Source organism: Scardinius erythrophthalmus (assembly GCF_964197995.2).
Source record: "Scardinius erythrophthalmus genome assembly, chromosome: 22".
NCBI lineage: Eukaryota > Metazoa > Chordata > Actinopteri > Cypriniformes > Leuciscidae > Scardinius > Scardinius erythrophthalmus.
Window position 1 is genome coordinate 16,615,458 of NC_138242.1, and position 23,577 is coordinate 16,639,034.

The 23,577-nt window shown below is 38.0% G+C and overlaps 1 protein-coding gene across 1 annotated transcript; it reads left to right on the forward strand.

Annotated features, from left to right (window-relative positions):
• Positions 1-381: 381 nt before the first annotated feature.
• On the forward strand, positions 382-17,385 carry rec8b (REC8 meiotic recombination protein b). Its single transcript, XM_081352475.1, has 18 exons — positions 382-690; positions 1,028-1,096; positions 1,236-1,378; positions 5,819-5,894; positions 6,034-6,154; positions 6,382-6,439; positions 6,532-6,599; positions 6,902-6,983; positions 10,540-10,621; positions 11,269-11,425; positions 11,592-11,732; positions 12,368-12,440; positions 13,470-13,627; positions 15,524-15,572; positions 15,934-16,009; positions 16,195-16,311; positions 16,394-16,500; positions 16,580-17,385. Exons 1-18 carry the CDS (start codon positions 635-637, stop codon positions 16,654-16,656), a joined length of 1,710 nt encoding a protein of 569 aa, XP_081208601.1. The 5' UTR covers positions 382-634; the 3' UTR covers positions 16,657-17,385.
• Positions 17,386-23,577: the final 6,192 nt, after the last annotated feature.

Consider the following 23,577-nt stretch of genomic DNA (forward strand, 5'->3'; position numbering starts at 1 on the left):
AACTGTTCCTAAATGAAATATTCCTGTTTACTTCAGACTGACAGATTTCGACAGGATAAAGATATTTTTTTCCACAAAATCCAAGTGTACACAAGGCCATAGTGATAAATGTGTTATTGTTTTTAGGGTAGCATAATTTATTAGACAATCTTACAGTGAATAAATTGTCACATAAATAAATAATTTGTCACTGCTGTCACCTTTTTAAACTATACGTTTAGAAAATGTAAATTTTATCAGAGTGTTATAGTCATTTTTATGTCATTAATGCAACATAAATATTAAAAATGTTGAAAATTATTAACAATCCCTCAGACCATCGGATGTGTGTCAAAAGCTAGCGGGCTGCCTACATAGACAGCATTTTGAGCCTCGAACAGAGACGAGATGGTGTCTACGTAGGCAGCTCACTATGCTTTGAGACGCAGCCTTCGTCGCAGCTGTCAATCAATCCTCACAGAACTAACTGAAGAAAAAACATCTCTGTATTGATTTAGCGCGTATCTGAGGAAATTCACATTATCTCCGCGTGTTTTGGCTGAAGTAAAGTGTGACCAAAGGTTATCAGATTAGATTTTTAAATTAGATATCGATTGTGTTCAGATTTGTGAACTGAACCGAACTCTGAGGTAAAATGTTTTATTATCCAAACGTGCTTCAGCGTCACACTGGCTGCTTCTCTACTATCTGGTATGTACACTTCATTATAAACACGATTACGAATTTAATAAATAATAATAACAATACCAACATTCATTTATTGGCTGTTAGTTTCAAAAGGTAACTTACGCTGAGGTAACGTTAGCGTTTAGAAACTTTTTAAAACTTTTTAGAAACTCGCTAACCTCACAAAATATGTACTCAAAATATGTACAGTTGAACCTACAGAGACACTATAATTTGAGTCAACAGGACGTTTATGAACAGAGGAATATGTCAAAACATTGAATGAAGTTTTGTTTGTTGAAATTAAGAACAGTGGACTATGTCAAAACATTGAATAAAGGTTTGTTTGTTTTGTTTTCAGGCTGGCAGCCACTAAAGGCATCAGGATTTCCAGAAGAGAGTACCTCAAGGTCAATGTCATGCGCACTTGGTTAGAGAAATCTTTGTTTCTTCTTCAAAATATCACCATATTAATGTGAGGTGAAAATGTATCATGCTCTTTCTTTCAGGTTAATTTGTCATATTTTTTAAATGTTAATCAGTACGTTGTGTTTGTGTCTATATTATAGTGAGGACATTGTGGATTACGTGATGGTCCAGGTTCCTCCAAGCCATCCTAGTCTTCCCCGGCCCCGTTTCTCTCTTTACCTGTCCTCTCAGCTTCAGTATGGCGTAGTCATCGTCTACCATCGCCAGTGTGCTCTTCTGCTGGGTGAGATAGTCCTCATCTACTGTAGAAGCATTGACTGCTAGTGTAGATTGTACCGTTTTGCTTAACATTTATTCTACAAAACACCATTAAAAGACTGCAGTCCTACCAAAACTGATCAAAGCAACACACACCAACAGTATACTATCCCTTGAGAAAAAGAAGTACACGTTAGTATACTTTTAAAAGGTAGGGTACAACGGGGCTAAAGGCACAGTGGCACACCATAAGAAAAATTAAATCATAAAAGTGTTTTTTTTGTTTAAAAATCTTATGAATGAATAAGGTGGCAAGGTGGGTCTTTTAACCAACACACAGGGTAAAAGGCACAGAGTATTTACACAAATACTTTAGCAATAGTAATATGTTTTTAATATTGTCTAAGTTAATAATTGTTCAAAACAATCACTTAAGCAAAGTTTGGACTATTTTCTGTTTATTTTGATCAATGAAAGAATTGATTTTTGTTCAATAAATATTCATTAAATTAGTTAATTAATAATTCATTAAAATATGTTCATTTTAAAAATACAGAAACAAAATTATTTAAAGCATTGAATGAGATCCCATAATAATTCAATATAGATTTACAGTTGTAACAATAAATATGATATTTTATTATATGATATGATAAAATTATTTTTTTTTTAAATATGATGGTTTCATCATAAATATGATGATTATCTCTAAGCTGGACACCCAACTTAATATATGATATTTACCATCTGAATCTAACCATGTCATGTCAACAAATGGAAGTCAGACAGATATTTATTATCATGTTAATTATTGTGCCTTTCGCCCCAACAGCATTTTACCCCAAATACCATACTTATACATATTCTTCCGTTATTGAAAATCTGTTGCTTTAATTACCTTGAACAAAACTGAAAAACATTAGCAGGACATTTATCTCAAAATACAGTCAAAAATTTTATGGATTCTCATTTGCTACATTTGAAAATCATATTTCATATGTTACAAGAACAGCCTTTTTCCACCTTAGAAACATTGCTAAGTTACGTAATATGCTATCAGTTTCTGATGCAGAAAAGTTAGTTCATGCATTCATGACCTCGAGACTAGATTACTGTAATGCGTTATTAGCCGGTTGTCCTGCATCCTCAATAAACAAGCTACAGTTAGTCCAAAATGCCGCCGCTAGAGTTCTTACTAGATCAAGAAAGTTTGACCATATAACACCAATTTTATCATCACTACATTGGTTACCTATAAAGTTCCGTATTATTTACAAGGTATTGCTACTGACTTATAAAGCCCTAAACGGCTTAGCTCCAGTTTATTTAACGGATCTTCTATCGCCCTATAATCCATCGCGCTCTTTAAGATCACTAAATTCGAGGCGTTTGGTCATACCTAGGATATCCAGATCCACCAAAGGAGGGAGAGCATTTTCACATTTAGCTCCAAAACTCTGGAATAGCCTTCCTGATACTGTTCGTTGCTCAGACTCGCTCTCCCAGTTTAAAACCAGATTAAAGACGCATCTCTTCAGCCAGGCATTTATATAATACTTTTAATCTTACAGTTTAATCCGGTCTCTACTTCATAAACGCCAGAGGAGAACTGGCCCCCGACTGAGCCTGGGTTCTCCCAAGGTTTTTTTTTTTTCTCCATTAGGTCACCTGATGGAGTTTTTCGGTTCCTTGCCACTGTTGCCTTTGGCTTGCTCAGTTGGGGATACTTAATTTGATTAATCGATTCAACAGTGCTATTGATCAGCATTACCAAACGTGGATGTTTTACACCAGAAACACACACTGATGTACTATTTTATTTAATACTGTGAAGCTGCTTTGATACAATCTGTATTGTGAAAAGCGCTATATAAATAAAGTTGACTTGACTTGACTTGACTACATAAATCTACATTTTAAAAAACATTAAATATTAGATCAAATTAGCGCAGAATCAACTTTGCGTTGCTATCCGCAATCGCGTCAAGGATCAGACAAATTTCCAAGTGCACCATCAAAAGCGGTTGTTAAAGAGGTCCTATTGTGCAATTTTATGAAGTCTTCAATTTTTTTGCAGTGTACTAAAATGTTTTCATGCTTCACGCATTATTTTTCCACATACTTAACATTATTATAGCACCTCTTTCCCCAGTTTGGCTCAAACATGCCGATTTCGATAAAGCCCCTCCTTCCAAAATACAAAATGTGCTGTGATTGGCTAGCTGGCCCAGTTCGTTGTGATTGGAAGAAAACACTGTCTTTCTCGAATGCAGCTCAGCCGGGCCTCGCCAACTTTCTTGCGAATTCCTTGGGCGGGGATTATTTAAATGAGTAACATTGTGACTTCACAAGATATGGAAAAATCGCGTTGTAGTCCAAAAGTGCTGCTGAATGTAATCAGTTCATCACATTTAATTGCATGTTATTTGCAATTAAATAAAAAGGTACGGTTTGAATTTTGTATAGATGCAGTTTAGCTGAATTCTTTTTTGACCCACCCAAGTAAGACCTAAGTAAATTTTTATGTAAATTCATATTTACTTATATTGTCTTTTGTCTATTTCACACAGCAATCCCGGTAAATTATCGTAAAATTGCCAGAACGACTTTACCGGTAAATTAAAAAATGTGCTGTTCACACAAGCAACAGTGTTCTGGCTTTTTACCGGTGACAGACCATTCACACATCAGTTCCAAAATACCGGTAAACTCTGTGATGATGTCATTAACCGGATGTGACCTCTAAAGTTGTTAACAAATCTCTTCATCCGCCCAGACTAGGAGAAGCGCTTTCGTTTCCGTATCACTTCAATTTGAAGACATTTGTAAACAGTGCTGAGTAAACGCGTCATCTGCGTCATAATTTTATGAATGGCCTAGAGCCGTTTCTCTTTCAACGGCTTCTGATTGGCCCAAATCACTTCTTACGTCAGCGCGTTCTGACCCCGTGCGTACAAAATAACGGTAATCTTCATTCCGCGTTCACACAGCGCATATACCGGTAATTTACTGGGAATGTTACAACTTCCCTTACTGGTAAATTGCCAGAACCAATTTAAACTTCAGTTTATTTGTATTTTTTTTCACTTTTTAAAAGTGTACGTCAGCATGTTAAAGGGATAGAAACATAGTCATGAAAGTGTACTCTCTTTAAGTACACTTAAGTGGCCTTTTATTTCATATTTATTTTTGTGTCATTTTTAAAAATGATACTTTTAAGATTTGAAGTACGCCATAGGTGCACATTCAATACAATAAAGCACACTTCTTTTTCCACAAAGGATGTGCAATACAGGACCAACAAAACATACATGCAAGTACTTGATGTGACTCTTGTGCTCTCAGCTGGTCCAAATGAGTCTGAGATCTGTCTTCACGTGACCATGTGAGGGAAGCCCATATGGTCAAATAGCACACAACATTATCTTGTATTGATCAGCTGAATCAGCAGAATAGAGATTTGGCTGCTTCAGTTATTAAAATTTAAAACACTGTTTGCCCTCATGAACAGATGAATGCTGTTGTGAGATCTTCTGTCTGTAGTATAACTATAAAACACTGTCATGTATTGAGTGCGTTTAGAGATTTGAACGGAACCGATAAGCAAGGGAACAATTCAAATAAGCTGAGATTGAAGTCATTCATCAAAATGACACAGAGATTTCAGAGAATAGCAGACGCGCGTACGTAAAGATGTGCAAACAGATGCACTCGCTTAAATATGGAAGTGTCTCAAAGTGGACAACCTGAACAAACAGCTTAATAATCTATGGAGGTATTGAATTTATGAGCAGGAGAAAATCAAACAGAATTAATTTGAATATCAAATGACCTTAAAGTGATGTATGGAAGATTATATTTCCCACTATCTAGACAAACTTCAGCTCCCTTATCAGTCAAACCCAAATCATTTATAAAAAATAAAAGCTGCAAAAACAGACAAGAAATCATCAGGGTTATGATATCAAAACAAGTGCATTTACAAATCATCGCCTATTTAATATTCTGTTAAGTATACCACCTTGATAATAATAATAAATATGCCAGTACACATAGGTTACCTAATCATTACAGAGGACATCTAGATTCAGTATAAAAGTCTTAAAGGTACAGTAGCAAAACCAGCTAGGTTTATTTTGAATTTATTTGTATTTGTTGTTCATTTATAGTCATTTTTTTATTTTAATATTTTTTATTTTATTCAAGGATCAGAGAGTTAAATAACTATTGTAAATAGTTATTTAAAATAAAATTACAACTAAATAAAAAAATGTTGGTGCAAGAAACCTTGACACATTATAAAAAGACATTTAAATTAAAACATTAAATGTTTTAAAGAATATAGTGAATGCATTTTCCTTTTGTAACAAATGAATGCAGGCATAGTATTCCATTACATTGTCTGGCAATGTGTTTTTATTATATTGAAATGGAGTGAATGGTTTTCTGTTTGATTTCCCCACAGAGGAGGTCCAGCAGACCATCGAGCGCTTGCTTCGCTCAAAGAGACACTTGAACATTGACATGCCGGACACTGACAGGTCAGATTCAGGGTTGTCACTGTCATGTTGTCTCACTAATGTTATTCATTCTGACACAGACGTCATATTATTCTTGATACACCCGTGACAGCTGTTTATATCACTACTGTTGCTGTTCTGGGATTGTGTTTCCCTCTAGGTTGGTGCTGAATGTCCCTGACTCTCTGTTCCAGCTAGAGGAGGCTGAATGGGCACTGGAACCGTTTTTTGGAGTGATGGGGATTGATTGTGATCTGCCTAGATCTTCCTTGTCATCTCAGGTGATAAACTGAAGCATATACATACGGTTTGCATGAATTATTCATTGGAGCTATATCTAGTAGAGACCAGAATATCGTAGAGAATTGGATCCACTAGCAATATTCAAAAAACCTCACTTCCAAACTGAAGAGTTCATTAAAGTGAATTTAACGCAAACACATCACATTAGTCTAATCTCGACCTTTTCTAGGCAGTTCAGCCAATAATTTATTGTTTATTGTCACAGGAATTTATGGAGGCCTCACCTTCTCTGGTGGTCAGAAAGGAAATTACATTACCTAAAGGTGAGATTTTGAAATATCGCAAAAACTGATGTGGGTCAAAGAGTTTATCTTTATGGTTTTCACCTAATCTTTCCTTCTCTTTCCCTTTCAAGACCTCAATGCTTCTCCTGAATCAATCACCATCAAAGATGCAGAGCTGGTGCCTGTGCTCGGCACGGAGGTGATTTTCACTCTACATGCATCTCACTCCTCCATACTGGCAATAAAAAACACACAGAGATCTATATTTGAGTCTGTGTCCGCAGCCTTTGCTCAAACCAAATGCATGACGGCACTTCTGTACCATTTGCCCCCACAAAATTCATACGGCTCTTTGTGAAGTTTTAGATGAGATCATCTACCCACATGAGGCTTAGTCACGAATAACACCAGATGATATTATTCATTCCTTTTTATCTTCGTTTATTGTACCACACACTTCATATGCTGTTTCCCAATCTCATGTTTCTGATCATTTTCCAGTTTGGTGGGGCAGAGTTACCTGAAGCCACGGCTCATGAGATTGACATGCTCATGGAACAGCAAGATCTTTTCCATCTTGGTGGTGAGATTGATAGATACATGGATGCACTGAATGATTGACACATATAAATACTAATCTCAATTAACATTTGTCATTATTAGCCATTCACAGGCCCACAGAGAATCTTTGCCCACTAGAAATGCGTGGATCAGCTCTAACTTCAACCGAATCCATTTTTTTAAAATAAATAACCCACCCGCAACCCACCCAAACTATGATTTTCTCTGATTTTGATATTCGCACCCGATCCGCACTTTATCGTCACATTACAATTACTCAGATTCTCAGTGTTAAAGGTGCTCTAGGCGATGTCACATGTTTTTTAGGCTGAAACATTTTTTTGTCACATACAGCAAACATCTCCTCACTATCCGCTAGCTGCCTGTCCCCTGAACACACTGTAAAAAAACGTGGTCTCTGTAGACAGCCCAGGCTCCACAAATGGCAACAAAAACAAACTGGCCCAGCCTGGACCACGAAACATAACAAACAGTGTTCCAGCCAATAACCGACAAGAATGATTTGGGGGTGGGGGTTGGGGGGTTAGTGCACGTGCACATGAAGGGGGGTGTGGGGAGTGGAGGAGAGAGAAGCATGAAGAGGGAAGTTAGAGGAGAGATGTCCTAGACAACGGCTAACGTTAGAATTAAATTTTGACATGGCCAACACACAACCAAAGAGACGACGTTCCGATGAACAAATAGCAAAGAAGAGGGAAAAGGAGAAGGAATGCGTGAAGTCCCGAATTTACATCGGAAAAGCCTTTGAAAGGTGGCGAGAATTCCACCGGCAGAAGGGCTTCCAATCCGACATTCAGGTGGCTCTGTTTTTGCTGGACAGGTGGGTAAATCCAGTCTGGCGTTCATGACTGTTTCAGGAAGCACGGAAGGGAGGGGACGGGATGAGGAGGAGGGAGGGTCGAGCTAGCCTCTGTTTTGTTTGACAATACTTCGAAAGTCAACAAGAAGTGACGTCACCCAACATCGCTTAGAGCACCTTTAAACGTGATGATATGGTATTCTATTACACTGAAGTAGGCTGCTTTTAAATGAATGTTTGTTTAAAGTAAAAGTTCTTCTTTGGCAAAATTACATTTCCTTAATAGCCTAAACACAGGCTTTACTCCCTTCAAATATAAATTGTCACTGTTTCTGTCACTGAAACTTCCCAGAACACACACACACACAAGAAAATAAATATCAGCCCAAGCAAAGGTTGGAACCATTTGCAGTAGCGAACCGTGACTCTTGAACCTTTGCCCTCTCACCCCCCCTTCCCTTATTGGGTAAAGAGTAAACTGAGCCTAAAATTAGCCTAGCTTACCGTGTCCTCTTCTATATAATACTGCATAAGTTGCCTTTGACAAGAAATGTAACAAGCAATCAGCACAGTGAGTTTGAGAGTCATCACAACAAAATGTAAGAAATCCTCATTATCCTCAAATCAACTGGCCGGGTTGCAAAACGCATGACACGCAAAACCAATAAAGTTTTATGTAAGCTGACACAGAATGACAGCACCAAGATCAAAGCTAATTAGCGACAGATACTTCTGCATCATAGACAGTGAACAGCGATCCTGGCATTTTCAGAGCACCTTATTAAATGAATTACAGCAAATGTGCATAATGGTCGCTGAGTTGGTAAATTTACAGATTGATCAGTAATTCTGCAAAATGACTGTTTTCTCAAATAAAGCTTAACGTATATAAAACGGTGGCAGCGACGGCCAGAATAAAATCTGTTGGCACGTGACTTATTACATTTTAAATAACTTACCCAAACAGCAAACAATTCAAGCGGTAAAGCTTTAGCTTGTTGGTTGATGCTGTCATCCAGAGGTATCGCTTATAATTACTGGGTTTGAAATGTTTTCAAAAGCTTTGGCTTTCTGCACCAAATTAAGCTCTGGTGTCGGTCTTCCTTTGCCAATTAATTACAGCTTTTCTTTTAAAGTTAATCTTAAAAACAGTGTGGATAATAAATTAGAAACAATGTCCTCCTCACTAACATTACTTGCGTTTACCATAGCGAATACCGCTAGCTATTTTATCAGCGTTTTCCCCCATGTTTATTGTCATATACATACAGCGCTTCACAGCCATTACATATCACATACCCAGCACTTGATTCGTCCTGGTTAACTATTTCAGTAAAATGCTCCCACACTGATCCGTTTTGCTTCCATTGCTCATTAAACCCTGCAACTGCGTAGTCTGCAAATTAGTGCCTGACGAAAAAAAAAAAACATTTTAACACGTGATATGTTTTAAAACTTTTTTAATAATGATTTCCATCATTATGTTGAAAAACACTCATTATTTTTTTCTTTTGTGTTTTATATAGTGAGCACTACGAATTGCTCTAGGCATATGATTGTATTTCCCTGAAGAGATATTTGTTGTTTTTGAAAACAAAAGTAAAGGAGTGATACACGTTCGTTGCATTTTACCGTAAAAAGAGAGTTCCATTTATCTCTCATCAACCCGCATTTAATTTGAATGTTATTTTTTATTACTTGGCCCGCTTGACCCTCGGATTATACGTAGCATCCATCGCGATCCGCGGATCATTACTGCCCACTGAAGTCTGCAGAACGCTTTGAACGAACTAACTGTGGTACTGACGAACTAACACGTCCCCTGTACATTTGTTTATTAAATATTACACATTTTACCTTTACCATCCATTGCAATATTGGGAAATATGAAAATATATTATCAATATAAATTGCAACGTATGTTTATGTAACATTTGACTTATTTCTTATCTTTTTTTATCTATATATATTCCTAACCCAAAATATACAATTTTCTTGCTCCTTGGTGTACATTTTGTAATATATTAAGGCATTTGGAAGTTTAAATGAAATTTATTTTGAATTTAAAATACATGTTTATTAAAGCAAGTTAAGTTATAACATATATTTAGCATATTAACTATCATTCAAAAGTTTAGGGTCTGTAAGATTTTGCTTTTGAAAGAAATTTGATCAAAAACACAGTAAACCAATAATATTGTGAAATATTATTAGATTTTAAAATAACTGTTTTCTACGGAGCCCCTAAAGGGACCTTTGCAAAAATAAAAATATACAGGCTTTCACGTGCTCACGAGAAATCACGATAGTTTTCTCGTGTGCACGCAAAAGTTTCTCGTGACGTGAGCATAGAAAGTCTGTATATTTTTATGTTTGCAAAGGTCCCTTTAGGGGCTCCGTAGTTTTCCATTTTAATATATTTTAAAATGTAATATATTCCTGTGATGCAAAGCTGAATCAGCAGCCATTACTCAAGTTGTGCTGCTTAATATTTTTGCGGAGATTTACTTTTGATCAATTTAATGCATCCTTGCTGAATAAAAGTAAAAATTTCTTTAAAAAGAAAATCCTTTTTACCCAAAAGATTTGAATGGTAGTGTATTAGAAATATATTGGTTCTGCAGATTTACCCTAAAACTCAGCACAGAAAATGCCAAAAAGATACGGATTACTTAGGTGACTGTAATTGCCAGCAACAAACACGTTTTTATAAAGATATGATTCTAAAAGTCACATGTTTTCCTCTATGCTCCTTCAGATGAGGAAGATAAGGAGAGAGAGAGGGTGACAGAAGGGGAGAAATCAGGATATATGGATCCAGCTATGGTCTCTATAGAACAGTGAGTAGCATAAAGATGAGATAAAGGACATAAAGATGAAATGGATGAAGGAAGTACTGCTGTTGATTCAAATTTGGTTAGTCACACTGCACCCAATTCAGATTTTCTTGTCTTTAGGACTGACTGTCTGCACTGAAATTAAGCAAGACCTGCTTGTTCAGACAATGTAGTCAATATTTTTAAGCTTCAGCACAATGGCAAGAGTTTCTACAACAACTGAGAGTGTCATTGTGGAAATGACAACATAAGCTTGGAGGCATTACTGTAGTTTATAGATGAATGCACAAGTTGTGTCTGAAACCATGCACTTATTCACTTATTAAAATCATCGATTTGAAACCACATGTGAATGTGGTTTTCGTTGTGCTTCATCAAAAATATATTTACATGTGTTTCATGTTTTTCTTTCACCAAAAATCTGTTCTTCGCTGCCTGTCTGAACAAAGCTGTTGGGTTTTTTCTATATAAACATCAGTTTAGACAGACAATGATAGTTGTTGGGCCAAATGTCCTTGACCTAGATAAAAAGAAATAAAGAATCCCTTGACTGCACAGTTTAATGGAGCCCATAATGTTTGCCCGAACTGGCCACTAGAGTTGAATGGCGTTCTCCTTGTGTTGAACCATGACTGAATGTGTGTTTGCAGACTGAAGAACAGTGAGTGCATCGTGGATGAGAGGAATGGGCGTCTTACGGAGGTCACCTTAGATCGGGTCGCTCTGGAGATGACCCCTCCCCCCATCACCATGCCACCAACCACTGAGGCCAGTGAGAGAGACGTCGAGATGGAGCGCTCCAGTGAGGTTTGTGTGTGAAGCCATGTCCACATTACCTTGCCCATTATGCTCTGGTGTTACATAATCCATATGTGTTCTGAAGCGTGAACGCCTTTGTAGCAAAGACAGTTACATAGTCCACTACAATGTGTTTAAAAACCTCTCACTCTTCCATTTTGTCCCTCTTTTTCAGAAACTCTTAGTTGAGAAATCTGTGCATCCAAAGAGGCGAGGTCGCAACCGGCAACTGATCTTCGCCGACCAAAACACACAGATTACCCAGGATGCAATGCGACAACAAATCAACAACCCTCTGATTGAAACCCAATCTCTGGTGGGAACTTTGTGAAAGATAACTAATCTAATCAGTAGTGCTAGAAATCTTTAGGCAAGTCAGGATTTAATTTGATGGAGTTTGAGGAAGCAGTGGTGTAATTACAGGAACGATTCTTGATGCATCTAAATTTTTCAGTAACAGCATATGAGTGCAAATCTTTAAAGTGGCTCTCTTGCTTCCTTATAAAAGCCATACTAAAACATGTTCTTACTGCAAATAGAAATTATATTTTGGCAACCTTTGGTAATATACCTTTTTTTATAAAATTGTCTGAAAACAGTATAAAGGATATTTTCATGATCCTTCAGAAATCATTGTAATATGCTGATTTCTTATTATGATCAATGTAGCTTAATAATGGCTTAATGCCTTAATAATGCATCCTTGCTGAATAAAACTATATATATTTTTTAAATCTTACTGACCCCAAACTTTTAAACGGTAGTGAATGTAATATTTTAATCATATTTAATATTTAAATCTTTTGAAAAAAATTGCATCTATGTTTGCAGTGCATCTACTTTGGTGGTGAATCTATTTTTTTCCCCCAACCCTGTTAATCATAAATGATTTGCTAATGTGATTCTCTTTCTGTCCATCTGTCTCCATTTTTCTTTCTCTTTTTTCCATAGTCTGATGCACTCCTAAGTATTTCTTCCTCTCGGAAAGCATCAGCCTCAGTTCTGCTCAGCACACCGTGTAACAGTACGTTATAACACCAGCACCTCTCATAAATTATATGCTTGCTCATATATAAACTTGTTTTAATATCATCATGCATAAAGTCATCAACAGCTCTAGAAAGCACTTTTTTTTTATTCCAACACTTAAACAGCACAAATACTTCTCAACTAAACAGAGAAACTACTGCATCAGCTCCTTTATCACACACTGGACAGTTTAATAGATCTTAATAATGAAACCATTGGACCATCAAAAGGCTCAGCAGTTTTATCAGGAGTCAGGAAGCACCTTAAGGCCCGATCACATCAAGGACGATGAGTGTAACGATAAAGATATAGTTCGAATAACTATATCTAACTATCTAGTCCACAACACAACCTCACTGATAACGGCACAGAGAAGCGACATCGTTGGAATCACTTTCAGGATTTTTTTCAGCTGATGAGCGATAAAAACATTGACAGCCAATCAGAATCCATCCTGTTTTAAAAAGCTGGAGCATTTAAAGTGGCATGCGACATAACCGCAGCGCATGCTTAGAATAAACAGAATGATATGTGACCCTGGACCACAAAACCAGTCGCTTGTGTCCATTTTTTTTAAATTTTGATTTATACATCACCTGAAAGCTGAATAAATAAGATTTCCATTGATGTATGGTTTGTTAGGGTATGACCATATTTGATACAACTATTTGAAAATCTGGAATCTGAGGGTGAAAAAAAAATCGAAACATTGAGAAAATCGCCTTTAAAGTTGTCATTTATGTGCGCGATTGTGCTGCATTCACTCACAAAAATAAATGTTTTATATATTTATGATAGGAAATTTACTAAATATCTTCATGGACCATGATCTTTACTTAATACCCCAATGATTTTTGGCATAAAAGAAAAATCTATAATGTTGACCCATACAATGTATTGTCGGCTATTGCCACAAATATACCCGTGTGACTTGTGACTGGTGTTGTGATCCAGGGTCACATATTGTGAGTTGATGTGGACACTAATACACTCCACTCTTATAACGATTGACCTTTCATTGCAGTGCTCATCCACCCTGATCTCCAGAAGCTATGGAAATCCTCCAGCGTTTCTTCCACCCTCCCCCGTCCCTCCAGGAAACGGCGGACGCAGGAGGAGGGTGAGCAGTTGGACATGGAGAGAGTAAGAGGAACGGAGAGGAGTCGGGAGTCTAGCAGAGAGGTGAAGAAGTCATAGGTTGCTTATCTGGTCATGTCAGAGACTTGATTTATTAATCTTTCAGAGTTCAAGGTTATTTTCAGGCACACACATTTTATAAGCATGTTCACTATTGATGTTTAAAGGGTTAGTTCAAACAAAAATGAGAATCTCACTATCTTCTCATGTGATAAATGAAAATGTATGATAGAACGATAAAAGATGACAGAACCTTCATTTTTGGGTGAACTATCCTTTTAAACACTACGTTAACCGGAAGTTGAATGAGAAAAAATAGAGGACGTGGCTTGTTTTCTGCTGGGAAATGATTGGATCTAGAAAAGTAGGCTACCCAAGCCGTCAAACTGACGTCATCAGAGACGGACGGCCATTCCTGATGGGAAGTACATTTTCAGATTTTGGTTAAAGATGACGAAGACAAAAAAAAATTGTGGATTAACTTGCACAGATTAATTGTTACTTAGTAACTAATAGTTACTTACTTTGCGCTAACAAAGTAAATAGGGTCCATTGAGTTTGTGCTAGCCACTTCAAAAAAAGGAGTGCACTTAATTTTATTGAATGTGCTTTTCAACTCTTAAAAGTATATATTTTTAAAACTGTTCAGATATTATATTAATAAAAATAAAATGCCACTTAAGTGTACTAAAAGACAGAACACTTTCATGACTGTTTCTTAACACACTGAAGTACACTTTTAAAAAGAGCACTTTGTAATAATGTCTAATTAAAAGTTTCACTTTAAAATATATTTTAAAACATTGTTTTAATAATCTTTTGTCGCACTTTGAAGAAGTTCACTGAAAGCACATGTAAAGTACTTGATTTGTTATAATATTAACTGTGTTATTCAATATTACATTTAAAGTTAATATATTTGAAATGTACTGAATTGCAACATCATCATAACAAATGTGTAATTACAAATGTATGACATACAAGTTTACATAGTTTACCAAAAATGCTTCTCAGTACATTCGGCAGTGCACTTTACCATATTTCAAAGTAGAAATATTTATAAAATTACATAAGATAACATTACGCAAGTCCTACTTGTGTGGGTAACAAAATCTGAGGTTCAGCTAACTGCATTTAATTTAAGTGTCAAAAAACATTACATTGTCTGCACTTAAAGGGTTAGTTCACCCAAAAATGAAAATTCTGTCAGTAATTTCTCACCCTCATGTTGTTCCAACCCCGTAAGACTTTCGTTCATCTTCGGAACACAAATTAAGATATTTTTGATTAAATCTGAGAGCTGGCTCACTCCTCCATAGGCTTCTAAGGCATTATAACTTGCTGGCCCAGAAAAGTTATTAAAGACATCGTTAATATAGTCCAAGTGACTCCAGTGGCTCAATCTTAAGTTTATAAAGTAGGCCAATAGTGAGCCAACGTGGTGACGTGCAACACAGACGCGCTACGCTTAAACACTACGTGAAAAGACTCGAGGCCCAGAGAGACGGAAATGAAAAGTGGAATAAAGTCGTTATTTTTGTTTGTTTTTGCGCACAAAAAGTATTCTCGTCGCTTTATAAACTTAAGATTGAGCCACTGGAGTCACTTGGACTATATTAACGATCTCTTTAATAACTTTTCTGGGCCAGCAAGTTATAGTGTCGTAGAAGTCTATGGAGGAGTGAAACAGCGCTCAGATTTAATCAAAAATATCTTAATTTGTGTTCCCAAGATGAACGAAAGTCTTACGGGGTTGGAACAACATGAGGGTGAGTAATTACTGACAGAATTTTCATTTTTGGGTGAACTAACCCTTTAAGAATACTTTTTTAAAGTACATTATTTCCGTAATAAATGCTGTATTTAAAAGTATGCTTAAGAGTACTTTTTCACAAGATTGTCTCTAACTCGCTTTCCTTTCTGTGTTTTGTGAATGTTTAGGTGGTCAGGGAGTCTGATGAGGCGGCTCTGCTTCTGTCTGAACTCTCAGGTGACAAACATAATAAAATCAATGTGATTTCAGTGTGATGTATAAGACACACTGTCTTAGCACTTTTAGCCTCTATGCTCAAAATGTCAATCAAACTACAGGTCAGGTATCAAATATCCCCACAAGGAAAGTAAAATATGTTTTTTTTTACCTTTTTTTTTTTGGTCCCCATGAAGAAAACAGCTTATAAATCAGACTAAATTATGTTTGTTTGTTTATTGAAAATGTAAAATGCAGAGAGTTTTCTGTGGGGGTTGTGTTTAGGGATAGGGTTAGGGTTGGTGGAGAGAATATACAGTTTATACAGTATAAAAATCAGTGTCTATGGACAGACATTAAAATCCAGTGTGTTTTTGTCCAGCTGGTTCTGACGTGCTGCTGGATGTGTCTAAAGGAGACAAGTCTCAGAGTGACCACATCACTCCCACCAACAGATGGTGAGAAATTGCTAAAGGAAAAACAAAATGCATCAAAATAGACACAGTTAATAAACACTAAATGTCAGAACATGCATCATGTTCAGGACTGCAGTTGTACGTCATGTGGTCTTATGGCACATGCACACATTGTGAAAAGAACTGTTGGTGCATGAAATCCTGTGAAATAAACATTATGTGTGCAGGTCTCCTATAGAAGAGGCTCCTGTGTCCATGGAGGTGATATTAGAGGAACATGTTGAACTGCCACAGGGAGAGACGGAGCCCGGGATGAGTGACATCACCACCGCTGACCTGCTCAGGTTCGAAGAGGCACTTAGTAGCTGAACATGTCTTTGTGTGTGTATGATTAGATTTTTTTTCAGTCGTTCTTTCTGTCTTCAGATTGATCATTGGCTACATCAAGCGCTTTGAGAAGGTCTCCTTCCACTCACTGCTGCCCCCAGAGGCCGAGCGCAGCACTACAGCTCATCTGTTCTACAAAATACTGGGTAAGACATGAGACAGGTTGGTGTTTGCTTTATACTGTCTCTCAGTATGTATGTGACATGTGATCTGTTTGTTCTACAGAGGTGCTCGGTGCTCTGAAGTTAAGTGTGTGTCAGACTGAACCGTTTGGAGTCATCACCATTACCATGAACCGTTGAACACACACACCATGTGCAAACATACATGCTCTCAAGAACTTTGAAGCTGTTAGATTGGTTTAACTGAGCACGATGTTATGCTGAAATATATTAAGCCAGTTCAGAGGCTAGTTTTTATATTCATAACTGAGCAGTACAGAAAAACTTGTACATAATATTTGATGATTATGAATAATTGGTTACTGCAATTATTATTTTAATGTAAATAATCTCGCATAGCAGTTGCATGGTCTTAGAGCGATAAAGAGTGTTCTTTTTAAATGGTTTTTTATATTTTTTTAAATGGTTTTTTATATTTTTTAAAATTTATATTGTACATTTTTTTATGAATTTTTATGATGTTTTTAACTTTATGAAGTTTAATCTTTTCATTTGTGTGTATATATATATATGAACTTGTTATAACTTTTAATCTTTTTAATCACTTAAGAAATGGTTTGTAATAGGCTTCTGAAGTTTTTAGCTGTTCTCAAGTTATGGAAGATATGTTGAATGATTTTTATAGAATTTGTCTCAATGCTAATTTTAATATAATAAATTTATATTTAAAAAACTGACAAAAGTTATTTTTGAATATTTGCTGTTAAAAAAATAAGCATTTGTTGTCAGCTGTTGAAATTATGCTCTACATTGATTCATCTGTCACATACAAATTATTGTTCTTAAAGCCCTATTAATATAGTCAAGTCACCTTTATATACACTGCTCAAAAAAATAAAGGGAACACTTAAACAACACAATGTAACTCCAAGTCAATCACACTTCTGTGAAATCAAACTGTCCACTTAGGAAGCAACACTGATTGACAATCAATTTCAAATGCTGTTGTGCAATTGGGAATAGACAACAGGTTGAAATTATAGGCAATTAGCAAGACACCCCCAATAAAGGAGTGGTTCTGCAGGTGGTGACCACAGACCACTTCTCGGTTCCTATGATTCCTGGCTGATGTTTTGGTCACTTTTGAATGCTGGCGGTGCTTTCACTCTAGTGGTAGCATGAGACGGAGTCTACAACCCACACAAGTGGCTCAGGTAGTGCAGCTCATCCAGGATGGCACATCAATGCGAGCTGTGGCAAGAAGGTTTGCTGTGTCTGTCAGCGTAGTGTCCAGAGCATGGAGGCGCTACCAGGAGACAGGCCAGTATATCAGGAGACGTGGAGGAGGCCGTAGGAGGGCAACAACTCAGCAGCAGGACCGCTACCTCCGCCTTTGTGCAAGGAGGAGCAGGAGGAGCACTGCCAGAGCCCTGCAAAATGACCTCCAGCAGGCCAAAAATGTGCATGTGTCTGCTCAAACGGTCAGAAACAGACTCCATGAGGGTGGTATGAGGGCCCGACGTCCACAGGTGGGGGTTGTGCTTACAGCCCAACACCGTGCAGGACGTTTGGCATTTGCCAGAGAACACCAAGATTGGCAAAATCGCCACTGGCGCCCTGTGCTCTTCACAGATGTTGCAGGCAGCAGAACGTTCTCCATGGCATCTCCAGACTCTGTCACATGTGATCAGTGTGAACCTGCTTTCATCTGTGAAGAGCACAGGGCGTCGCGTCTGAGCGCGTTGTTGTCTTTGGAGCTCCATCGATTGATTTATAATTCTTGATTTCTCTTTAAACTCACTTACAACGAACATTTTCTACTTTTCCTCACCTCATAGCTATAACGCGGATTGTTGAGCAGACGCGTCTCAAGCCTTGTGATCCAACGCTGGATACTCTTATAGGTTACGTCCGTGGATCACGGCTGAACGCGTCTTCTCCGCACTCATTTAAGTTACAAACAAACAATTTTCACCTATCGTGCGTCTACTCTACACCCGTACCACTGAAAAGACGGATTATATCCAAGACTTAAGCCATAAATTAGTATTAATATTGATAGCACCACTGGTAGCGTCGTTGCTAACTTAACTTACTGTCCATCTGTTAAAATGGCGAATATATCAAATGTAAGTAGTCTACCTTTTGGTGCAGGTGAGGACACATTTGAGCTGCACGCGGTGCAGTCTGAGCTGGAAGCTGTTGAGAAACAGATCCACGACCTTTTAGTAAGAAAAGCCGAGCTGATAGACCGGCGTTTGGCTCTCGAAACATCGCGCGCCGAGGCACACAAATCAGAGATTAATGTTACTAACCCGCTGACTCCGACCTCGTCTACTCCGTGCGTTCCTCAACATCGGTCCCGAACGTCGAGGTCGCGATCAGCCATGGTCTCGTTCACTCCGGCTCCAACATGCCATCACGAAGCCTGGATTTTTCCGCAGCGGAAGTCGCGAGTCAGGTCTAGACCAAGAAAACTCTCTCCGACCCTCCCGGTTTTCGAGATATCCACACAAAACCGCTTCTCCCCTCTTCGCGAAACAGAACGCGATGCTGTGATCATCGGCGATTCCATCGTTCGACACGTACACGTTACGTTAAATAAAAGTAAGGTGCATAGTCACTGCTTTCCTGGTGCTCGTGTTTCTGAAATCGCTGCTCACGTTCCCGAGATTCTGAACGAGCGCGTCGGAACCGTTGTCCTGCACGCGGGAGGGGCCGACATCAGACTGCGCCAGACGGAAGTTTTGAAGAAAGACTTCAGGAATCTGATCGATACGGTACGCAGCACATCGCCTGATATAACGATTATTGTGTCAGGACCGCTTCCCACGTACCGACTAGGTCATGAAAAGTTTAGTAGATTATTTGCGCTTAATGAATGGTTAATGTCATGGTGCAATGAGCAGAAACTTCTCTTTGTAAATAATTGGAATCTGTTTTGGGAGCGTCCTAGGCTTTACCGTGCTGATGGCTTACACCCAAACAGATTCGGATCGGATCTTCTGTCAGATAACATCTCCAAAATGTTAAATACCTTTTGACTAGTAAACAAAAGTCCAAATCATAGTCTCTGCTGCACCAATTTAACTGATATAAATAGTGTAGAACATTGCATAGAAACTGTGTCTATTCCTCGTTTAGTGAGATCAAATCATAAATCTACTGCAGGATCTAGAAAAAATCTAATTGTTATTAAACCAGAAAATGTTGCTATTGGTAATCAAAAACAATTTTTAAAGCTAGGTCTTCTAAACATTAGATCACTCACACCTAAGGCAGTTATTGTAAATGAAATAGTCACAGATAATAGCTTCGATGTACTTTGCCTTACTGAAACCTGGCTTAAACCAAATGATTATTTTGGTTTAAATGATACCCCTTTTCCACCAACAAGAACCGGGTGCTGGTTCAGAGCCAGAGCCACAGCTGGTTCAGAGTTGGTTCGACTGACGAGCTTACTAGAACCGGTTTGCCTTTCCACCGGCTAGAGAGCCACAACAGAGCCAGATCTTACGTCACTGTATACGTCTCATGTTGCCCAGCAACCGCTAGTGCGGTAGCGCCAAACACAAACACGCCAGGCTTGTTCGAGATGCATCGGCTTCTCGCAGATCGATCGCCGCGTGACATCAAAGCACTGCGATAGCGATCTAAAAGCACAAGGAGTCGTGTGCTCTTCAAACACCCTGCAACTCCGATCGGTCCCTGCCGCTCCGATGCATCTCGAACAAGCCATCAACAATAACGGACGTTGTAATACTATGGATGCTCATGGATTTGCAAAAATACATCGGAATCCAACGCGTTCGTGCAGCTCGCCGTAACTTACATAGACGGATATTATAATCGAGCTGCTATTAGCTCGACTAGCTGCTATTTAAAAATGGCGGTCACAAGTTTCTATTCGTCTTGTTGGTCACGGTAACCCCGCCCCCAGCCCCTGACGCAAGCGGTTCTTTCTTGGCTCCGTTTTAGACCCTGCAATGATTTGGTGCTACTTAAGAACCAGTTTTACTGGTTCGGAGCTGGTGCTTTGGCGGTGGAAAAACAAAGAACCGATTTGAAACTAGGCTCTGGCTCCGAACCAGCACCAGCTCTGCCTTGGTGGAAAAGGGGTATGAGTCTACTCCTCCTGGATACTTCTATAAGCATGAGCCCCGTCTGAATGGTCGTGGCGGCGGTGTTGCAACAATCTATAGAGATTTTCTCAATGTTACTCAGAAAACGGGTTATAAGTTTATTTCATTTGAAGTACTTGTACTAAATGTTACGCTCTTAGATGATAGAAAAACATCCCTATTATCTCTAGCCTTGGCTACCGTATATAGACCGCCTGGGCCTTACGCTGATTTCCTAAAAGAGTTTGCAGATTTTCTCTCAGACCTATTAGTTAACTTCGATAAAGCATTAATTGTTGGAGACTTTAATATCCATGTAGATAATCAAAATGATGCGTTAGGGGCTGCGTTTACTGATTTATTAAACTCCTTTGGGGTCAAGCAAAACATTACCGGACCGACTCATCGATTTAATCATACACTCGATTTAATTATATCACATGGAACCGATCCAACCGATATAGATATCATTCCACAAAGTGACGATGTCACTGACCATTACATGGTAACTTGCATATTACGTACTCCTGTAATATATCATGCTGCGCCGCGTTATCGATTAGGCAGAACAATCCTTCCATCCACCATAGATAATTTTTCAAACAGCTTATCGGATCTGTCTCAGCTGCTCAGTGAACCCAAACAAACAGATGAACTTGAGGAATTAACTAGCACTATGAGCACCATTCTCTCTGGATCATTGGATATTGTTGCGCCCATTAGATTAAAAAAGGTCAGAGAGAAAAGTAAAGCACCATGGTACAACAGTACTACGCGTGTTCTAAAGAGAGAAACCCGTAATTTAGAGCGTAAATGGAAACAAACCAACTTAGAGGTCTTTAGAATCGCATGGAAAGACAGTATGTCACGTTATAAAAAGGCCCTAAAAGCGGCCAGGGCTGAGCATCTACGCAAACTAATAGAAAACAACCATAACAATCCTAAGTTCTTATTTAACACCGTGGCGAGACTAACAAATAAACAGATGTCTCCTGAACAAAGTATTCCATTACAGTTTAGTAGTAATGATTTCATGAACTTCTTCACTGAGAAAATAGAAAACATCAGAACCACAATTGTAAACGTTCAATCCTCAATCGCGCCTTATAATTCAGCCTCAATTATCACGCCGCAAGAACAATTACAGTGCTTTTCAACTATAGAACAAAAAGAGTTAAATAAATTTATCATTTCCTCTAAAACAACAACATGTTTATTAGATCCCATACCAACTAAACTATTGAAAGAAGTGTTACCTGTAGTGGAAGAGCCTCTCCTCAATATTATTAACTCGTCTTTATCTTTAGGTCATGTTCCAAGAACATTTAAATTGGCAGTTATAAAACCTCTCATTAAGAAACCACAATTAGATCCGAATAATCTAATAAATTATAGACCCATTTCAAATCTACCTTTTATGTCTAAAATACTAGAAAAAGTTGTGTCCGCTCAACTGGGCTCTTTCTTACAAGAAAATGACACCTATGAAAAGTTTCAGTCTGGGTTCAGGCCGCAAATAAAATCACAAATGATTTACTTTTAGCTTCTGACCAAGGCTGTATCTCAATATTAGTTTTACTTGATCTTAGTGCTGCGTTCGATACTATAGATCATACAATACTCTTAGATCGACTACAAAATTATACTGGTGTTCAAGGACAAGCATTAAGCTGGTTTAGATCGTATTTATCTGACCGCTACCATTTTGTTTATTTAAATGGAGAAAAATCTATCATAACTCCAGTAAACTATGGAGTGCCGCAGGGATCTGTGTTAGGCCCTCTATTATTCTCAATATATATGCTGCCACTTGGAAATATTATAAGGAAACATGGAATTAGTTTCCATTGTTATGCTGATGACACTCAAATCTATATTTCATCACGGCCAGATGAAAACGCTAAATTATCCAAATTGACAGAGTGTGTTAAAGATATAAAAGATTGGATGACGCATAATTTTCTTTTATTAAATCCAGACAAGACAGAGGTACTACTTATCGGTTCAAAAAACCACCCACAAAACCTCTCACAATACAACTTTAACATAGTAGGATGTCCTGTTACTTCATCCTCTACAGTAAAAGACCTGGGTGTTATATTAGACTGCAACCTGTCTTTTGAAAATCATATTTCATATGTTACAAGAACAGCCTTTTTCCACCTTAGAAACATTGCTAAGCTAAGTAATATGCTATCAGTTTCTGACGCAGAAAAGTTAGTTCATGCATTCATGACCTCGAGACTAGATTACTGTAATGCGTTATTAGCCGGTTGTCCTGCATCCTTAATAAACAAGCTACAGTTAGTCCAAAATGCCGCCGCTAGAGTTCTAACTAGATCAAGAAAATATGATCATATAACACCGATTTTATCATCACTACATTGGTTACCTATAAAGTCCCGTATTAATTACAAGGTATTGCTACTGACTTATAAAGCCCTAAACGGCTTAGCTCCAGTCTATTTAACCGATCTTCTATCGCCCTATAATCCATCGCGCTCTTTAAGATCACTAAATTCGAGGCTTTTGGTCATACCTAGGATATCCAGATCCACCAAAGGAGGGAGAGCATTTTCACATTTAGCACCAAAACTCTGGAATAGTCTTCCGGATACTGTTCGTTGCTCAGACTCACTCTCCCAGTTTAAAACTAGATTAAAGACGCATCTCTTCAGCCAGGCATTCATATAATACTTTTAATCCTACAGTTAAATCCGACCTCTAGTTCATAAACGCCAGAGGAGAACTGGCCCCCGACTGAGCCCGGGTTCTCCCAAGGTTTTTTTTTTCTCCATTAGGTCACCTGATGGAGTTTTTCGGTTCCTTGCCACTGTTGCCTTTGGCTTGCTCAGTTGGGGATATTTGGGGATATTTAATTGAATTAATCAATCAACGATACTATTGATCAGCATTACCGAACGTAGACGTTCCACTAGAAACAAACATTGATGTATTGTTCTAATTTATTACTGTGAAG

Coding starts and splice junctions, on each gene's coding strand:
- rec8b (XM_081352475.1), top strand. CDS start 635: ATGTTTTATTATCCAAACGTGCTTCAGCGTCACACTGGCTGCTTCTCT. Junction 5,895..6,033: donor GACATGCCGGACACTGACAG/GTCAGATTCAGG, acceptor GTTTCCCTCTAG/GTTGGTGCTGAATGTCCCTG. Junction 6,440..6,531: donor GGAAATTACATTACCTAAAG/GTGAGATTTTGA, acceptor TTCCCTTTCAAG/ACCTCAATGCTTCTCCTGAA.